Raw genomic sequence first — 19,279 nt, 5'->3', positions numbered from 1 at the left:
TTTGTCACATACACATGTGTTAGCAGATGTTATTGCGAGTGTTGCGAAATGCTTGTTGCCTTAATCAAGGGCACAATGACAGATTTGTCATCTAGTGCACACACGCGCACGCAGACACGCACATGCAGCTGGTGGCACCTTAATTGGGGAGGACGGGCTCGTGGTAATGACTGGAATGGTATCAAATACATCAAACACATGGTTTGATGCCATTCCATTCTCTCAGTTTCAGCCAGTATTATGAGCCGTCCTCCTCAGCAGCTTCCACTGACACACACACACACACACACACACACACACACACACACACACACACACACACACACACACACACACACACACACACACACACACACACACAATGGGGTTAGAGGCGTGTGAGGTTGTAGGGGATGATGTAAACATTGTTGTCTGACAGGTGGACAGAGTTCTTCCTAGTACCATCGTCCGTCTGCATAACGCACCTCCAGGTCCGGACCCCAACTCTCCACAGGAGAACAAACAGCACACAGACGCTGCAGACAGAGACACATCCATGTACTGTAATGGATGCACACCCACTTCAAACACTTGGAGACACACAGACAGAGACTTTAGATGCTAGATCCTTAAAAAAGGATTCTGACAATTGCAGGAGGAGTTCCAAACACTCTCAGATGTCCTAAGGATCCACATCTCTGCCAACCACACCCACCTGCCAGGGGTTTCCTTGGGAGGTGAGTATTTTCCAGACAGCGAGGAGGGGGATCCAGATGAGACAGAAGGCGATCATACACCATCCTAGAGCCACGCCCCATGCAGGGTACTGCACCGTACTGAATGTCAACAACGACCACACCAGGATCATCTACACATCAACAACAACAACAACAACATACACACACAAACAAGAGTTAGAGAGTGTGGGTGCGTCTGTTAGAGAAACAAAGGGGTTAGAGAAATGAGGACCATTGAACAGAGAGCCAGGTAGGATAGAATCTAAGTTCTAAAGAGAAAGACAGAGACAGAGGCAAAGAGCGAGAACTCACAATGATGATGGCGGGAGAGATGAAGAACCAACAAGCTCTCCACCCCAACCAGAAGAGAGAGCTCCTCATCCCAATCATCATCTCCATGTCCTTAATGAAACGGTTTCCTCCTACACACAAACACATAATACATGTCACAGAATATGTACAGTGGGGCAAAAAAGTATTTAGTCAGCCACCAATTGTGCAAGTTCTCCCACTTTAAAAGATGAGAGAGGCCTGTAATATTCATCATAGGTACACTTAAACTATGACAGACGAAATTAGAAGGAAAAAAATCCAGAAAATCACATTGTAGGATTTTTTATGAATTTAATTGCAAATGATGGTGGAAAATAAGTAAAAAATAAGTAAAAAAACAACAACTTGTCAATAATCAACAGACTGGCTTTCTTGATGTTTATAGTATTCTCTCTGGTGTGCAATCTGGTTTCTGCTCAGGTTATGGATGTGTCACTGCAATCTTAAAGGTCCTCAACGATGTCAACAACGGAGAATCGTTATTGTCTTTACTGGAGAAAAATACCAAAGCACGTGCTCTCATGCACACGCTTGGAAACACTACAGCCAAAATGGGAGCCACCTAGAAAAACTACAATTTCTTGCTCATTTTTCCAAAAGTTAGCATGAAACTCTAAAGACTGTTGACATCTAGTGGAAGTCCTAGGAACTGCAATCTTGGAGGATTTCGCCTTATAATAAAAGTGCCAGCCATTGAAAACAGTGGTAGGCTGAATTTCTTTTGGGGGGATGGTTTGTCCTCGGAGTTTCATCTGCCATATCAGTTCTGTTATAGACATCATTTTAACAGTTTTAGAAACTTTCAAGTGTTTTCTATTCAAACCCACCAATTATATGCATATCCTAGCTTCTGGGCCTGAGTAACAGGCAGTTTACTTTGGGAATGCTTTTCATCCGGACGTGAAAATACTGCCCCCTACCCAAGGGAGGTTAAATCTAGACTTGGTTTCCTCTATTGTAATCACTCCTCTTTCACCCCAGCTGCCAAGCTAACCCTGATTCAGATGACCATCCTACCCATGCTAGATTACGGAGACATAGCTTATAGATCAGCAGGTAAGGGTGCTCTCGAGTGGCTAGATGTCCTTTACAATTCGGCCTTCAGATTTGCCACCAATACTCCTTATATGACACTGCACTCTATACTCCTCTGTAAACTGATCATCTCTGTATACCTGTCGCAAGTCCCACTGATTGATGCTTATTTATAAACCCTCTTAGGCCTCACTCCCCCCTATCTGAGATATCTACTGCAACCCTCATCCTCCATATACAACACCCGTTCTGTCAGTCACATTCTGTTAAAGATTCCAGTCACATTCGCTCGTCTTTTCAGTTCGCTGCAGCTAGCGACTGGAACGAGCTCCAACAACCACTCAAACTGGACAGTTTTATATAAGTCTCTTAATTCAAAGACAATCATGGACACTTACTGACAGTTGTGGCTGCTTTGCATGATGTATTGTTGTCCTCTACCTTCTTGCCAAATGTGCTGTTGTCTGTGCCCAATAATATTTGTACCATGTTTTGTGCTGCTACCATGTTGTGTTGCTACCATGTTGTTGTCATAGTGTGTTGCTACCATACTGTGTTGTCATGTGTTGCTGCCTTGCTATGTTGTTATCTTAGGTCTCTCTTTATGTAGTGTTGTGTTGTCTCTCTTGTCGTGATGTGTGTTTTGTCCTATATTGTCCTATATACTGTATCTTTTTTTATACCAGCCTCCATCCCCGCAGGAGGTCTTTTGCCTTTTGGTAGGCCGTCATTGTAAATAAGAATTTGTTCTTAACTGACTTGCCTAGTTAAATAAAGGTTAAATAAATAAAAATAAAATTTAAATAAAAGTAATAGGGTGAATGCACTTAACTACAAAATAATAGAAACACTTCAGTAATAAGTGATACAAATTATATTGAAAGCAGGTGCATCCACACAGGTGTGGTTCCTGAGCTAGTTAAGCAATTAACATCCCATGCTTAGGTCATGTATAAATATGTTGGGCAGGCCATTATTGTTTGCTACCATGGCTATGCCACTATAGGATGACAATGCCCACATCCACAGAGCACAAGTGGTCACTGAATTAGTTGATGAGCATGAAATATGTAAATCATATGACATGGCCGTCTGTCAGCAGATCTCCACCCAATTGAACACTTATGGGAGATTCTGGAGAGGTGCCTGAGACAGCGTTTACCACCTCCATCAACAAAACATCACATTTTGGAATTTCTCATGTTAGAATGGTGTCACATCCCTCCAACAGAGTGCCAGACAATTGTAGAATCTATGCCAAGGTGCATTGAAGCTGTTTTGGCTCGTGGTGGCCCAATGCCGAGCTGCCTAGCGATGGAAAGCCCGCCTGACGAGCTAAATGCCTTTTATGCAAGCATCACTGAACCATGCATGAGAGCACCAGGCTGGTCATGGCTCACATCAACACAATCATCCTAGACACCCTTGACCCCTAAAGTCTAGAACCAACAGGACCCTGAACAGCTTCTACCCGCAAGCCATAAGACTGCAAAACATTTGTTTAGCTAAATAGCTAAACAAATGGCTAAATAGCTAAACAAATGGCTAAATAGCTAAACAAATGGCTAAATAGCTAAACAAATGGCTAAATAGCTAAACAAATAGCTAACCGGACCACCTCCATTCCCAGCTAACAATTCTAGGATGAGATAAAATACATTGAAAATAAAGTGTCCAGTTTTCCATTTGTTAGCGGAACATTCGAGCATGTTTGTGTTAAAGTTGAAATATTCCCTTAAAGCCAAACAGAATGGATCTCGAACGTGATTATAATGTTCTCAGAATATTCAACATGAATGTTCTATGTGTGTTTTATGGGACGTTGCAAGAACATTCATGTGTCCAGAGAATATTCCATCAATGTCCCACCAAACATATACAGAACATGGTTGCCATATTATCAGATTATACAGTATTAATGTTCTAGATGCGTTTCATGGAAATGTTGCAAGAATATTTCTGTGTATCAGTTGTCTGGCCGTCGTCAAGGAAATGTTCTCCAAAATGTTTAACTACGCATCATGCCTTGTTACTGTTGCCAAGCACATCAAGGCCCTGATTGGTGAATCACTGATCTGCCCACAGTTCTTTTTTTTGTTTAGCTAGTTTACGGATACTCACACACATTGTGATTTATACATGAATTATTATTGAACATGTCCTCACCTGGGATTTGCACTCAAATCTTCCTGCTCTGCCTCCAAGTGTCACGCTTGTTAAAATCGATGGACCAAGGCGCAGTGTGATCGGAGTTCCACATCTTAAAAGCGAAACTTCTCAACAAAAACAATATACAAGTAACAATACGTCAAGTAACGAAGTGCAACAAGCACATACACTAACAATATCTCACAAATGCAGGTGGGAACAGGGACACCTTAAGTATGATCCCCAATTAGAGACAACGATAATCAGCTACCTCTGATTGGGAACCATACTCAATCCCAAACAAAGAAATAAATCGACTGGAGGGGTGGGGGTGACTAGTGTCGGTGGCGGCCTTGGAGCGGGACTGGACGGTGTGCCTGGACTGGGCACCGGCGCAGGTTGCACCAGACTGATGACACACTCCTCAGGACGAGGACGTGGACCGGCACAGGACACTCCGGGCTGGGGAGGCGCACTGGAGGCCTAGTGCGTGGAGCAGGTACAGGTGGCACCGGACTGATGACACGCACCTCAGGGAGGCTGCGAGGAGCCGGCACAGGGCGTACCGGGATGGCGAGGCACACTGGAGGCCTGGTGTGTGGAGCCGGCACAGGTGGCACCGGTCTGGTGACACGCTCTTCAGGGCTAGTGCGGGGAGCTGGCACAGGACGTCCCGGGTTGGGGAGGCGGACTGGAGGCCTGGTGCGTGGAGCCGGCACAGGTGGCAACAGACTGTTAACACGCACTTCAGGGAGAGTGTGCTGAGCTGGCACAGGACATGCCGGACTGGGGAGGCGCACTGGAGGCCAGATGCATGGAGTCGGCACAGGTTTCACCAGACTGCTGACAGGCTCTTCAGGTTGAATGTTGAGCAGACCACACCTGACATCTCTCTCTCTCTCTCTCTCTCTCTCTCTCTCACTTCTCCATCGCCTCCCTGACTGTCTCTGGCTCTTCAGGGCGAGTTCGGGGAGCTGGCACAGATGGCACCAGACTGAAGACCTGCTCTTCAGGGCGAGTGCGAGGAACCGGCACAGGACGTACCGGGCTGAGAAGTCGCACTGGAGGCCTGGTGCGTGGAGCTGGCGCAGATGGCACCGGACTGGTGTCATGCTCTTCCACACGCCTGCGCTGCAGCATACTCCTCGCTACCACCTCTCTCCGGTATCTTTTATTGAATTCCTCCACCGACTCCCAAACAGGCTCTGGCACCCCCCCAAAGAATCTTGGGGTTTCTGTGGCTCCGGCCCCCGGCGCTGTCGCTGTCCTTCCTGATCCTTCTGCAATTCTCTCCAAGGAAGGGTCTCGCATCCTCCCCGGATTTCCTCCCAGGTCCAACTCACTTTATCCTCTCGAGCACGCTGCTTGGTCAATGATTGGGTACTTCCGGCGCCGACAGAGATGGCCGCCTCGCTTCGCGTTCCTAGGAAACTATGCAGTTTTTTGTTTTTTTACGTGTTATTTCTTACACTAGTACCCCAGGTCATCTTAGGTTTCTTTACATACAGCCGAGAAGAACTACTGAATATAAGATCAGCGTCAACTCACCATCAGTACGACCAAGAATATGTTTTTCGCGATGCGGATCCTGTGTTCTGCCTTACAACCAGTGTAACCGAGTGGATCACATGCAGCGACCAAAAAAAAAACGACTCAGAAAAAGAGGGAAACGAAGCGGTCTTCTGGTCAGACTCCGGAGACGGGCACATCGTGCACCACTCCCTAGCATTCTTCTTGCCAATGTCCAGTCTCTTGACAACAAGGTTGATGAAATCCGAGCAAGGGTAGCATTCCAGAGGGACATCAGAGACTGTAACGTTCTTTGCTTCACGGAAACATGGCTAACTGGAGAGACGCAATCCGAAGCGGTGCAGCCAGCGGGTTTCTCCACGCATCGCGCCGACAGAAACAAACATCTTTCTGATAAGAAGACGGGCGGGGGCGTATGTCTTATGGCCAACGTGACATGGTGTGATGAAAGAAACATACAGGAACTCAAATCCTTCTGTTCACCTGATTTAGAATTCCTCACAATCAAATGTAGACCGCATTATCTACCAAGAGAATTCTCTTCGATTATAATCACAGCCGTATATATCCCCCCAAGCAGACACATCGATGGCTCTGAACGAACTTTATTTAACTCTCTGCAAACTGGAAACGATTTATCCGGAGGCTGCATTCATTGTAGCTGGGGATTTTAACAAGGCTAATCTGAAAACAAGACTCCCTAAATTTTATCAGCATATCGATTGCGCAACCAGGGGTGGAAAGACCCTGGATCATTGTTACTCTAACTTCCGCGACGCATATAAGGCCCTGCCCCGCCCCCTTTCGGAGAAGCTGACCACGACTCCATTTTGTTGATCCCTGCCTACAGACAGAAACTAAAACAAGAAGCTCCCACGCTGAGGTCTGTCCAACGCTGGTCCGACCAAGCTGACTCCACACTCCAAGACTGCTTCCATCACGTGGACTGGCAGATGTTTCGTATTGCGTCAGACAACAACATTGACGAATACGCTGATACGGTGTGCGAGTTCATTAGAACGTGCGTTGAAGATGTCGTTCCCATAGCAACGATTAAAACATTCCCTAACCAGAAACCGTGGATTGATGGCAGCATTCGTGTGAAACTGAAGGCACGAACCACTGCTTTTAATCAGGGCAAGGTGTCTGGTAACATGACTGAATACAAACAGTGCAGCTATTCCCTCCGCAAGGCTATCAAACAAGCTAAGCGCCAGTACAGAGACAAAGTAGAATCTCAATTCAACGGCTCAGACACAAGAGGTATGTGGCAGGGTCTACAGTCAATCACGGACTACAGGAAGAAACCCAGCCCAGTCACGGACCAGGATGTCTTGCTCCCAGGCAGACTAAATAACTTTTTTGCCCGCTTTGAGGACAATACAGTGCCACTGACACGGCCTGCAACGGAAACATGCGGTCTCTCCTTCACTGCAGCCGAAGTGAGTAAGACATTTAAACGTGTTAACCCTCGCAAGGCTGCAGGCCCAGACGGCATCCCCAGCCGCGCCCTCAGAGCATGCGCAGACCAGCTGGCCGGTGTGTTTACGGACATATTCAATCAATCCCTATACCAGTCTGCTGTTCCCACATGCTTCAAGAGGGCCACCATTGTTCCTGTTCCCAAGAAAGCTAAGGTAACTGAGCTAAACGACTACCGCCCCGTAGCACTCACATCCGTCATCATGAAGTGCTTTGAGAGACTAGTCAAGGACCATATCACCTCCACCCTACCTGACACCCTTGACCCACTCCAATTTGCTTACCGCCCAAATAGGTCCACAGACGATGCAATCTCAACCACACTGCACACTGCCCTAACCCATCTGGACAAGAGGAATACCTATGTGAGAATGCTGTTCATCGACTACAGCTCGGCATTCAACACCATAGTACCCTCCAAGCTCGTCATCAAGCTCGAGACCCTGGGTCTCGACCCCGCCCTGTGCAACTGGGTACTGGACTTCCTGACGGGCCGCCCCCAGGTGGTGAGGGTAGGCAACAACATCTCCTCCCCGCTGATCCTCAACACTGGGGCCCCACAAGGGTGCGTTCTGAGCCCTCTCCTGTACTCCCTGTTCACCCACGACTGCGTGGCCATGCACGCCTCCAACTCAATCATCAAGTTTGCGGACGACACAACAGTGGTAGGCTTGATTACCAACAACGACGAGACGGCCTACAGGGAGGAGGTGAGGGCCCTCGGAGTGTGGTGTCAGGAAAATAACCTCACACTCAACGTCATCAAAACTAAGGAGATGATTGTGGACTTCAGGAAACAGCAGAGGGAACACCCCCCCATCCACATCGATGGAACAGTAGTGGAGAGGGTAGCAAGTTTTAAGTTCCTCGGCATACACATCACAGACAAACTGAATTGGTCCACTCACACAGACAGCATCGTGAGGAAGGCGCAGCAGCGCCTCTTCAACCTCAGGAGGCTGAAGAAATTCGGCTTGTCACCAAAAGCACACAAACTTGTACAGATGCACAATCGAGAGCATCCTGGCGGGCTGTATCACCGCCTGGTATGGCAACTGCACCGCCCTCAACCGTAAGGCTCTCCAGAGGGTAGTGAGGTCTGCACAACGCATCACCGGGGCAAACTACCTGCCCTCCAGGACACCTACACCACCCGATGCTACAGGAAGGCCATAAAGATCATCAAGGACATCAACCACCCGAGCCACTGCCTGTTCACCCCGCTGCCATCCAGAAGGCGAGGTCAGTACAGGTGCATCAAAGCTGGGACCGAGAGACTGAAAAACAGCTTCTATCTCAAGGCCATCAGACTGTTAAACAGCCACCACTAACATTGAGTGGCTACTGCCAACACACTGTCAATGACACTGACTCTACTCCAGCCACTTTAATCATGGGAATTGATGGGAAATGATGTAAATATATCACTAGCCACTTTAAACAATGCTACCTTATATAATGTTACTTACCCTACATTGTTCATCTCATATGCATACGTTGATACTGTACTCTATATCATCGACTGCATCCTTATGTAATACATGTATCACTAGCCACTTTAACTATGCCACTTGGTTTACATACTTATCTCATATGTATATACTGTACTCGATATCATCTACTGTATCTTGCCTATGCTGCTCTGTACCATCACTCATTCATATATCCTTATGTACATATTCTTTATCCCCTTACACTGTGTATGACAGTAGTTTTTTTTGGAATTGTTAGTTAGATTACTTGCTCGTTATTACTGCATTGTCGGAACTAGAAGCACAAGCATTTCGCTACACTCGCATTAACATCTGCTAACCATGTGTATGTGACAAATAAAATTTGATTTGATTTGATTTGATTTGATTGGTGGGATATTCTGTCACACTTGTTAAAATGGATGGACCAAGGCGCAGCGTGATCGGAGTTCCACATCTTTATTAAAAGTGAAACTTCTCAACAAAAACAATAAACAAGTACCAAACCGTGGCGTACCGTAGTGCAACAAGCACATACACAAACAATATCCCACAAATGCAGGTGGGAACAGGGACACCTTAAGTATGCTCCCCAATTAGAGACAATGAAAATCAGCTGCCTCTAATTGGCAACCATACTCAATCCCAAACATAGAAATGAATCAACACAATAGAGAACCAAGGGCTCTCTATGGTCAGGGCATGACACCATTTCTGTGTCAGTTAATTTGACTATTGTATCATCATCAATTAGATTGACTGATTTCAACAATTTAAGGACTTTCTGTATAGTTGTCTAATGTCGATGGGGCATATTAACCTGTTAAATTATACTCCTGAATCACTATATCTATAAAAGTTTTTCTTGAGTGAAATTTTAACAGAGCGGAGATTTACTTAACTGTACATATCTTAATTTATAACTCTTGTTACTGCAAATGTGTAGTGTATTCAAGGTTTTCAAAGGCTTCTAATGTCAGAATTGATTTGCCCTAACAAAAAAGTATTAATCCCTACAAAAGCTTTCCAATAATTACAATCCACATAATAATTCACATTTCCTGTTGCTGCAGGATTATTTTCCTGCTTTAGCAAACTGGCTCAAATGAAGATCCTACATCTTTCTGTAGCATATTTCAATTTACCGTAGATATAGAAGACTCCAATGAGCTACAGCAGAGCCGAGATCACTAGAACAAAGCCAGCACAGAACTAATCTATCAGAGTCACCCAGTATATCACTGCCTGGAGAGAGACACACACACACACACAGTTATCACACACATACACGCACAGACGCATGCACACACTCACAAATACACACACATATAGCATGAATGAATTTGCACTAAATGGTCAACAGCAAAGGAAATTGTGGGATCTATGGACGTACTTCAGTTACGGTAACTAAGGACCTACCTGGGTTACGCACGGTAGGCCGAGCAGGACGAGAATGGCACAGGGAGCCACATAGACGATGGAGTTTTTTTTATTTGAAGGTTTCAGGAAAGGCCTCCTGTAGGCAGGTGGAGATGACCTCTGAGGGAACAGAGGTCAAGAGTCAGAGGTCAGGGGTCATTGTCTAGGTCTAGTTGGTAGTGTGTGTTTGTGTCTGTGACTGACCTATGCCAGCGAACTGCGAGTCGAGTCCGAGGGTGAGCAGCATGAAGAAGAAGAGGATGGACCAGAGAGGAAAGATGGACAGCTTGGACAGGGCATCAGGGTATGCAATAAATGCTAGGCCAAAAAACACACACACACACACACACACACACACACACACACACACACACACACACACACACACACACACACACACACACACACACACACACACACACTCTGTTAGTTTCTTAGGTGGTTATCATGTCAGGTAAAGCTGAATACAGTACAGTGTTGTACTACTGACCTGCCCGGGCCACCTCTGATACAGGCTTTCCATAAACATGACCTAGGATGGAGAAGATGGTGAAGCCTGCAAACACACGGGTACCTATACGGTGACATTAGTTAATAAGGATCAAACACACTGTCAACACACTGTCAATGAAACACAATGAAACAACTGGAACTGTGTTCTTAAATGTATATTTCATAGTTTCTATGATGCAATTGGCATCAGTCTGTTGTGTGTGTATGTTTTCCATACCACAGTTGGTGAGGCAGACGATCAGCGCATCCTTGAACACATTGTTGTGGAACTTGTTTTAAAAAGGACAAGGCTGTGACTCCACCCCACGCTATCGACAGCGAATACAACATCTGTATCGCTGCATCCCTCCACACCTGCCACAGACACAGACACAATCATAGATGACACAGTCAGCCTCAGTAACTTTTAACAGCAATCAGTTAGGCATTTTGAGTGAACCATCTATTTGCTACAAGGTATTAAAGTTTGACTTTGAAATTTGACGTTTGTTCATGTTTCTCCAAACATCTAAGGGTGAAGTTAAGGTAAACAATGGTTTTTGAAGTTGAGATACTGTTACAGAAACCGAAAACACTTGAGTCGAGCTGGGGATTTACATCTCGTTAAGGGATAAGGTTTGGGGATAAGGTAAAAATAGGGTTAAGTTTAGGAATTAATTCAGAGCGATTAAGGGTTAAAGTTAGGGAAAGGCATAAAACAAAAAAAAGGATTGCCTAGCACTGGGATTGAACGTGAAACCTTTGGCATTGGAGTGTGGCTTATACGCCCATTCATGTCCACAACACCATAGCAAGCTGCCAGCCTACTTGAATGCAATAGTGCTCCCCGACAATCCCAGACGTTCTTGGGACTTCAAACTAGGGTGATTTCCCTGCTCTGTGAGCAACATAACTAACTGGTAAACTAATACTGCCTCTCCAGCTGATCAGTCGCAGATATGGTGAGAGGAACCCTGACCTAGTGGGGTTAAAGGGTAGTGGTTTGTTCCTGAGTAGATATGAGTAGAAAGGTCATATGTGAGAGGTTAGTCCCTGACCTCTGCCTCGCACAGCCGATATGTAACTCAATGCCGTCTCTGGCACCCTCTAGTGTCACTCCACGGATCAGCAGGATCAGCAAGACCACATATGGAAACGTAGTGGTGAAATAAACAACCTAGGGACAGACACACAAACAATTATTAGACTGACAACATACATACACACATCAGAAAGACAGCACCAACTCACACACACAAAATGGATCTGGGTGATACAGACTTTTCCTGAGGACTTGATGCCTTTGTATAGGGCAGCAGCAATGAGCAGCCATCCCAGCAGCAGGCAGAGAGCCAGATGCCAGACCACCGGACCAGTCTCATCCAGACTACTAGATCTTTGTAAGGCCACCAGGCTGGGGAGGGACGTACAGACAGATAGACCACCTTACAGACTGGCTATATTGTAAAAAATCATGACAACTAAAATGTGCTTTTTGGTCTTAATTTAAGGTTCGGGTTAGGCCTTAGGGTTAGCAGTGTGGTTAAGGTTAGGGTTAGGTATACAATCGAATTGTATGACTTTGTGGCTGTGTCAACTATTGACCACTCTGTAGAGCTGCCTCCAGAACAAGATTCATGGTGAAAAACACTAACCTGTCTTACAGACAGGCTCAGCTTACCCACTGCATTACAGGCAACCTGGCATTCAACACAACCTGTGCTCCCACTGAAGTATTTTCGACTGTGAGCAAAAATTAAATAGAATTGAGGTGTGTGTGTGTGTGGGGGTTTGATACTCACTCCCAGTACTGTTCGCTGGTACTCTGTACTGGAATGCTGATGTTTCCCTCTGGGCAGGTCCCATTCTCCCACAGCGTCATGTTTGCTGTAAGTACTGGCACGCTCCAATTGGAAACTCTTGTAACATTGCACACTTCTGTAGAGGTCAGAACTCATTGGTCGAAGTGGCAGAGTTACTGGGCATTCTTTCCTGGTTCACCTGGGTCATGTTCATTAAAGCACACAGTGGAAAATGTTTTTACATGTTTAGCAATGTAAAATTGTAAATACTGGACAAGTCCAGGTTTTCTTCTGTTTGGAGCCTAGTTTACACGATGGAAGAGTAAAGACTGCACAACATGGACACTTCCCCACATCTTTAGATGTGATGCTACATTATAAAACAGGTACCTCTAGGTGTGAGGCTACAGTTGTTGTTGGACCAGTAGAAACAGTCGCTCCATGGCAGAGGGGACTTGAAGGATGCAAACATGTAGTAGAGACCGTGGGCAATGATGACATTATAGTAGATGGCTACTAACGTACTGACCAAAACCATGGCTACACACACACCCGAAGAGGAGAGGGAGAGGGATGAAGGGTTAAAAATAATTGCTGTTTGATTATTATCAAGGAGGATTCTTCAATATTTGAATCTGAATTTCACTTCACTTCCTGCATAGATTTAATTGAGGTGAATTTTCCCTATCCCTGATAGCAAAGTCACTTCACTGACAAAACATGCAGGTCTGTGAAGTTCCATCTTTACCACATTCTGATTCAGCCCGAGGCAAACAGTCAGAACCATTGATTCCTGGTGTACTGGTCAACCTGTCACGTTGTAGTTCCTTTTCTTCAGATTTATGTAAACAAGGAAGCTCCATTTTGAGGTAAACATTCTCTAAGACCTGGCAGAGAACGTGATAAGTGTGATAAGTGTGTCATTTATCCACCACAGCACGCGCTAGAGTAACTGCAGTGGCAATGAAAATAAATAAATAGATGAGTCACAAACAAGTATGACTGTGACCGTGTGGGTGAAAATCTAGCACTTGAACAAAGAAGAAATTAGGAATAGATGTATAATTATTTAACTACAGATACTGGAAATGTGAGCGAATTAGCTGTAAGTAGCAGTAGAAGTATTGTTGTCCATTAGTTTACTCCAATTAGGGTAGGGATGGTAGGGAAAGAAACACGCCCCCCCAAACAAAAAGTATGACTAAGAATTTGCTTACATGCACACCCGAGACCAGTGTTCTTTTTAGACCTTCTACTGAGGACCCAAGGTGGTGCACAATTTTGTTTGAACATTTTTGTTGTCCTGGGGGTCCCCCACCCTTAGAAGCAGAAAGTGGATGTTTCTGTTTTTCAGGGCTAGAGTATTTTCAACCTAACTTCCATTTCCCCTGAAAAGCTGAAAGTAGGGGTCTCGGCTCAGGCGTCTTTCTATGCCTGTTACGTTAGGTTAAGGGTCCCCAGAACCAGGATTTGGAAACATGACCCTAGACAGTTCTATAACTAAACAATAGCAGTAGAAGGATTTACACTGAGTAACCCCTATACTGAGTAGCGTCTTTACATGCAATCTGTGTTCTGGCTCATAAAACAGCTACAGGTAACTGCCAAAATAAAGGAAACACATAAAGTTTCTTAATAGGGCATTGGGCCAGCATGAGTCACCAGAACAGCTTTAATGAACTTGGCATAGATTCTACAAGTATCTGGAACTGTTTTGTTGATGGTGGTGGGAAAACACCCTCTCAGCCACCACTCCAGAATCTCTCATAAGTGTTCAATTGTGCGGAGTTCTGGTGACTGAGACACTGACACACACACACACACACAGCCGTCAACGCGCCTGTGCTCCTTTGAGACCCCTCTTTCAAAGTGACTGTCACGCCCTGACCTTAGAGAGCCTTTTTATGTCTCTATTTGGTTTGGTAGGGTGTGATTTGGGGTGGGCATTCCATGTTTTTGTTTTCTATGATTTTGTATTTCTATGTTTTGGCCTGGTATGGTTCTCGATCAGGGACAGCTGTCTATCGTTAGGTAGCCCTAACCATTAGGTAGCCCTTTCCCTCCTTTCAGTGTGCTGTCGTGCCTTCTTCACTACTGTACGAGTGTGTGTGGACCATTTTAAGTCCTCAGTGATTTGGATTTAGAGGAACTTGAAGCTTTAGACCTTCTCCACTGCATCCCCGTGGATGGGGGCGTGCTCACGTCGGCCTCGGAGAGCGAGATCACCCAGTCCTCTGGGTCGGTGATGGCCCTCACACCGTGCACAATGTTGTTATTGTCGAAGTGTGCATGAAATGCATTGGGTTTGTGTGGTAGAGAGGCATCGTTGCCCTTGCCTCATGCGGTGGGCGTCGCAGCCTGTGTAATATCATTCCACTTTATTCCTACATTGTCCTTTTGCTCGTTTGATGAATCTGCGCAGGTCATAGCGGGACTTCTTGTACTTGTTCCTGTCCTCAGCCGTAGCCTCAGGATTGTCTGTGATAGCCCTGTGTGCGGTAGCTCTGTCCTTTAGTTTAGCACCATCCTCACTGTTAATCCAGGGCTTTTGATTGAGAAAGCATTGAACCTTCACTGTGGGGACAATGTCGCCGATGCATTTCCTAATGAAGCCTGTGACAGAGGTGTCTAGCTCGTCTATGTTATCAGCGGAGTCCTGAAACATATTCCAATAAGTGCTAGCAAAGCAGTCCTGTAGCATAATCTAAGATTCTGGTGATCATTTCTCAATGGAGCGAGTAATGGGTACTTCCTGTTTGAGCTTCTGCTTGTTAACAGGAAGCAGGATTGCAGTGTCATGAACTGATTTGCTGAATTGCGGAATAGGGAGGGCCTTGTATGCTTGCTTGTGGGTAGAACAACAGTGGTCTAGGACTTTTTCACCCCTAGTGTTGAAGGAGACTGGTTGATGGAAGTTGGGCATCACATGTCTTAATGACACAATTAAAATCACTGGCAACCAGAAAAGTAGCCTCCTGATGTAAGTTTTCCTGCTTGTTTATTGCCCTGTACAGTTCGTTAAGTGTCAGCTTGTTATTTTTCTTGTCCTGCGGTGGAATGTTTACAGCAGTCAATATAACAGCTGAAAACTCCCTCAGGAGGTGGAAGAGTCAACATTTTACCATCAGGTGTTCCAAGACGGGTGGCCAATGGGTCGACAATTCCATGGCGCTTGAGTCAGCACAACAGTCCATTTCCCTTTTCTTCTAGCGATGGTAGCCAAAATAAAGGGCAACTGGGCATTTTTATACATGACCTTAATTAAGCATGATAGTATGTTAATTGTTTAATTAACTCCAGGAACCAAACCTGTGTGGAAGCAACTGCTTTCAATATCATTTGTATCCCTAATTTATTCAAATGTTTCCTTAATTTTGGCAGTTTACCTGTAGGGCTGGGTAAGGAAATGGATGGCCGTAGGGTTACATATGTTAACCAAGAGGTTGGGTATATAAATGGACTGGCAACCTTAGAGTTAGGGTTAGCCCTGTGGCTGTACGGATAGATTCCCAGAACTCCCGCCCATAAATAGTTTAGGTTCAGGTCAAAAAAAAATAATAATAATTGGTCACACACATGGTTAGCAGATGTTAATAGCCATTAGTCATTACTACACTGTTTAAATAAACGTGAGACCAATCTCCCCTAAGGTCAATATGATTGTTTCAGTGGTATAATGGGCTGGCTGCTCACACAAAATTAAAACACATAGAGAGAAGCAAAAACACAGTATTACAGCCAGTCCCAATTAAATCTTTACCCCTTCCCCTTGGCCCTTAGATGCTGACCAGACACACGTGCGCCATCGAGCACATGTTGATTTTGTCGCCCTACACCAGACGCGATCAGGACACTCAGGTTGAAAAATCAAAACTAACTCTGAACTAACTATATTAATTTGGGGTCAGGTCGAAAAGCATTACACATTTATGGAAATGTAACTTGCTAGCTTGCTGTTGCCAACTACTTTGTCCTGGGATATAAACATTGAGTTGTTATTTTACCTGAAATGCACAAGGTCCTCTACTCCAACAATTAATCCACAGATAAAACGGTAAACTGAGTTTGTTTCTGGTAATCTCTCCTCCTACAGGCTTCTTCTTTGGACGTTATATGGTGGTTGGCATCCAACTTTAAGGCGCAGGCGCATTATCACAACCAACTGGAATGGAGAGTGAACCTCAGTTCATCTTTCAATCACCCACGTGAGTATATGGCAAAAACCAATGAGGAGATGGCATGTGGGTATATGCTCCTAAAAACCAATGAGGAGATGGGAGAGGCAGGAGTTGCAGCGTGTCGAGTCATTAAAACTATTTTTTTAACCACTCCAAAAATGTGTTGTTAAACAATAAAAGATCATTTATTAACATTTCTGAAAATGGATGTATAGTGTTTTGGAATGAAACTCTTCAAATGATGGACAGTCAACCCGCCACTCATCCATAATTTTGTCCATAAGAGTGTCAAAAGTTAAACTTTTGGCAGATAGATGAATGCATAGTGCGTTCTTCATGCATTTCATCTGCCTTTGTGAGGTCTTAGTCTCTTTACAGTAAGGCTTATGGAGAATAAACTGCATACGTATTCATACATATCATCATCATATTATAACATTTATTGTAAAAAGACAGTAACTGTCAAATGGGGACACATACACACACAGCGTACACACCAGTTGATGTTTGTGGGAGGAGCTATAGGAGGACGGGATCATTGTAATGGCTTGAATGGAATCAATGGCATGGTATCAAACACATCAAACAAATGGAAACCACGTTTGACTCCATTCCACTGATTCCATTCCGGCCATTACAATGATCCCATCCTCCTATAGCTCCTCCCACCTGCTTCCTCTGGTACACACATCCTATTAGAAATGTGAGCATCCACACTCACATATACTAACACATGTGGCTTTGAAATCATCACCACAGAAGTATACAATATTCACGTAGCTTATATAAAGTTATCTTTCCTCCAGAGTTGACTTTGGAAGAAGCACTTTCAACATGCTTTGAATGATCGATGCATCTAAAGCTCAGAGAAAGAAAAATGACCTGATATGGAGATCTATCATAATGTCCTTTGAATGATAAGAGATAAAACAACAGATAAACTTGGAGCACCTGGGCCTTTGTGCCTTTACAGCCCTTTACTACCCCTTCTTGGTGAGATTGGGGAATTTAAATGTTACGCTAAAATAAGGACTGCTGCACTATGCTCTGATGGTGAGATGATGCTGCCACCCGCTGGTGAAATTGGTGCTTTACACATCAATGGTGTTAGCCAGACGCAGACAGAGGGCCGACTCCGAGGGGACATCCCCGATGCTGATCTCATTCCCCTCCAGACGCAGTGTCCTTAGCTTGGAGAAGTTCATTACGTCCACGACATCACAGAAACTCCCCAGGGTAAACTCTACAGAGAGAGAGGAGGGAGAGATGGCGAGGAAGGGAGAGAGAGGGAAGGGAGACAAAGGAGTGGGAGACAGAAAAATAAAAGGGACGAATGGGAGTGAGAGAGGGGGAGGAGCTATTGTTTACATTCTGGCATTCAAACAAAAAGGAACTTTGTTTGTTTAACTTCACAGTGTTGCTGAAATCACATCATACGAATCACTCGAATCATACGAATCATACGAATCACTCAAAACGTGTCCCACCTGCAGCAGCCACATCACCCCCCCACAGCCACATGAAGTCACTGACCCCTCCACTAACTCCAACAAAAAATTGACATCATCGACTTCGATTAATAGCCAAGACTGCTTGCAGGCCCACTTTACACACCTTTGATGTGGTTGGCCTGCAGGTAGAGGTGCTCAAGCGTCTGGCTGACGGGGGGGATCCTCTCCAGCTGGTTGAAGCTGAGGTCCAGCTCCACCAGGCCAGACACGTTGAAGGTGTTGGGGGGGATGCCATTGTCGGTCAGCTGGTTGTGGGCCATGCGGACGTACTGCAGCTGGGAGAACTTACTGAGGAAACCCTCTGGGAGAGCACTGATGGCGTTGGACTCCAGGTACAGCTGGTGGAGGCGCTCTGGGAGACTATCTGGTACCTGGACATGGATCGTCAGTCGATCAATTAATCATTCAATGAATTAATCAATCTTGCAAGTCTATTCGATTGCCATCGCTGGCTTCAATCAACAGTCACACACACACACACACACACACACACACACACACACACACACACACACACACACACACACACACACACACACACACACACACACACACACACACACACACACACACACACACACACACACATACACTCTACATTACGATACCTTCTTCAGCTTGTTGCCGCTGACATCAAGCAGAGTGAGTGAGTTCAAACCCCTCAGAGATGTGCCCATATCTGTCAGAGCGTTATCGTGGAGATACAGGATGGTCAGGTTTTCCATGCCATCAAGGGCCGCTGGTGTTATCTAGGCACTCACAAAAATACAAACTTTATTAACTTTATTTAAAACTTCTGGGCAACAACAACAACAAAACATGCTGTATTTAAATTATTGATAGAAACAGTAAGAAGGCCTGGTGCTGTCATACTTGACACAAGGATGAGTGTTGTCTTTCCAAGAGTGTGTTTTTTTTTTTTTTACATGTAGCTTGGACACTTGATTGAAAAACCTCTGGATCCACTTTTACAATCAACATAAACACATCTGAAGACAGATGAAGATGAATGAAGGTGTTTGAAGGGCCAGTAGTGGTGAGAAGTCTGAGTGTTGTTACCTTGTTGATGTTGTTGTTGTTGAGTCTGAGGTCCCGTAGTGAGCTTGGCAGGTTGGGGGGAACACGAGTCAGGTTATTATGTTGAAGGTACAGACGCTCCAA

At 45.1% G+C, this 19,279-nt stretch overlaps 1 protein-coding gene and 1 pseudogene across 1 annotated transcript in view; both read right to left on the bottom strand.

Moving 5' to 3' along the window:
* Positions 1-391: 391 nt before the first annotated feature.
* Positions 392-10,463, bottom strand: LOC112244808 (annotated as a pseudogene).
* Positions 10,464-17,024: 6,561 nt separating this feature from the next.
* The window catches only part of LOC112244825 (fibromodulin), a 4,006-nt gene continuing 1,751 nt past the window's right edge, over positions 17,025-19,279 (bottom strand). The window contains exons 3-6 of the mRNA XM_024412626.2: positions 19,178-19,279; positions 18,727-18,867; positions 18,222-18,489; positions 17,025-17,850 (exon numbers count right to left, since the gene is read on the bottom strand). The exon at positions 19,178-19,279 is cut by the window's right edge and continues 21 nt beyond it. Coding sequence (XP_024268394.1) covers positions 17,699-17,850; positions 18,222-18,489; positions 18,727-18,867; positions 19,178-19,279 — 663 coding nt within the window. The 3' untranslated portion in view covers positions 17,025-17,698. The remainder of the gene's footprint in view (positions 17,851-18,221; positions 18,490-18,726; positions 18,868-19,177) is intronic.

Source organism: Oncorhynchus tshawytscha, linkage group LG02 (assembly GCF_018296145.1).
Source record: "Oncorhynchus tshawytscha isolate Ot180627B linkage group LG02, Otsh_v2.0, whole genome shotgun sequence".
NCBI classification, from domain to species: domain Eukaryota; kingdom Metazoa; phylum Chordata; class Actinopteri; order Salmoniformes; family Salmonidae; genus Oncorhynchus; species Oncorhynchus tshawytscha.
This window is presented reverse-complemented; position numbering and strand designations above follow the sequence as displayed.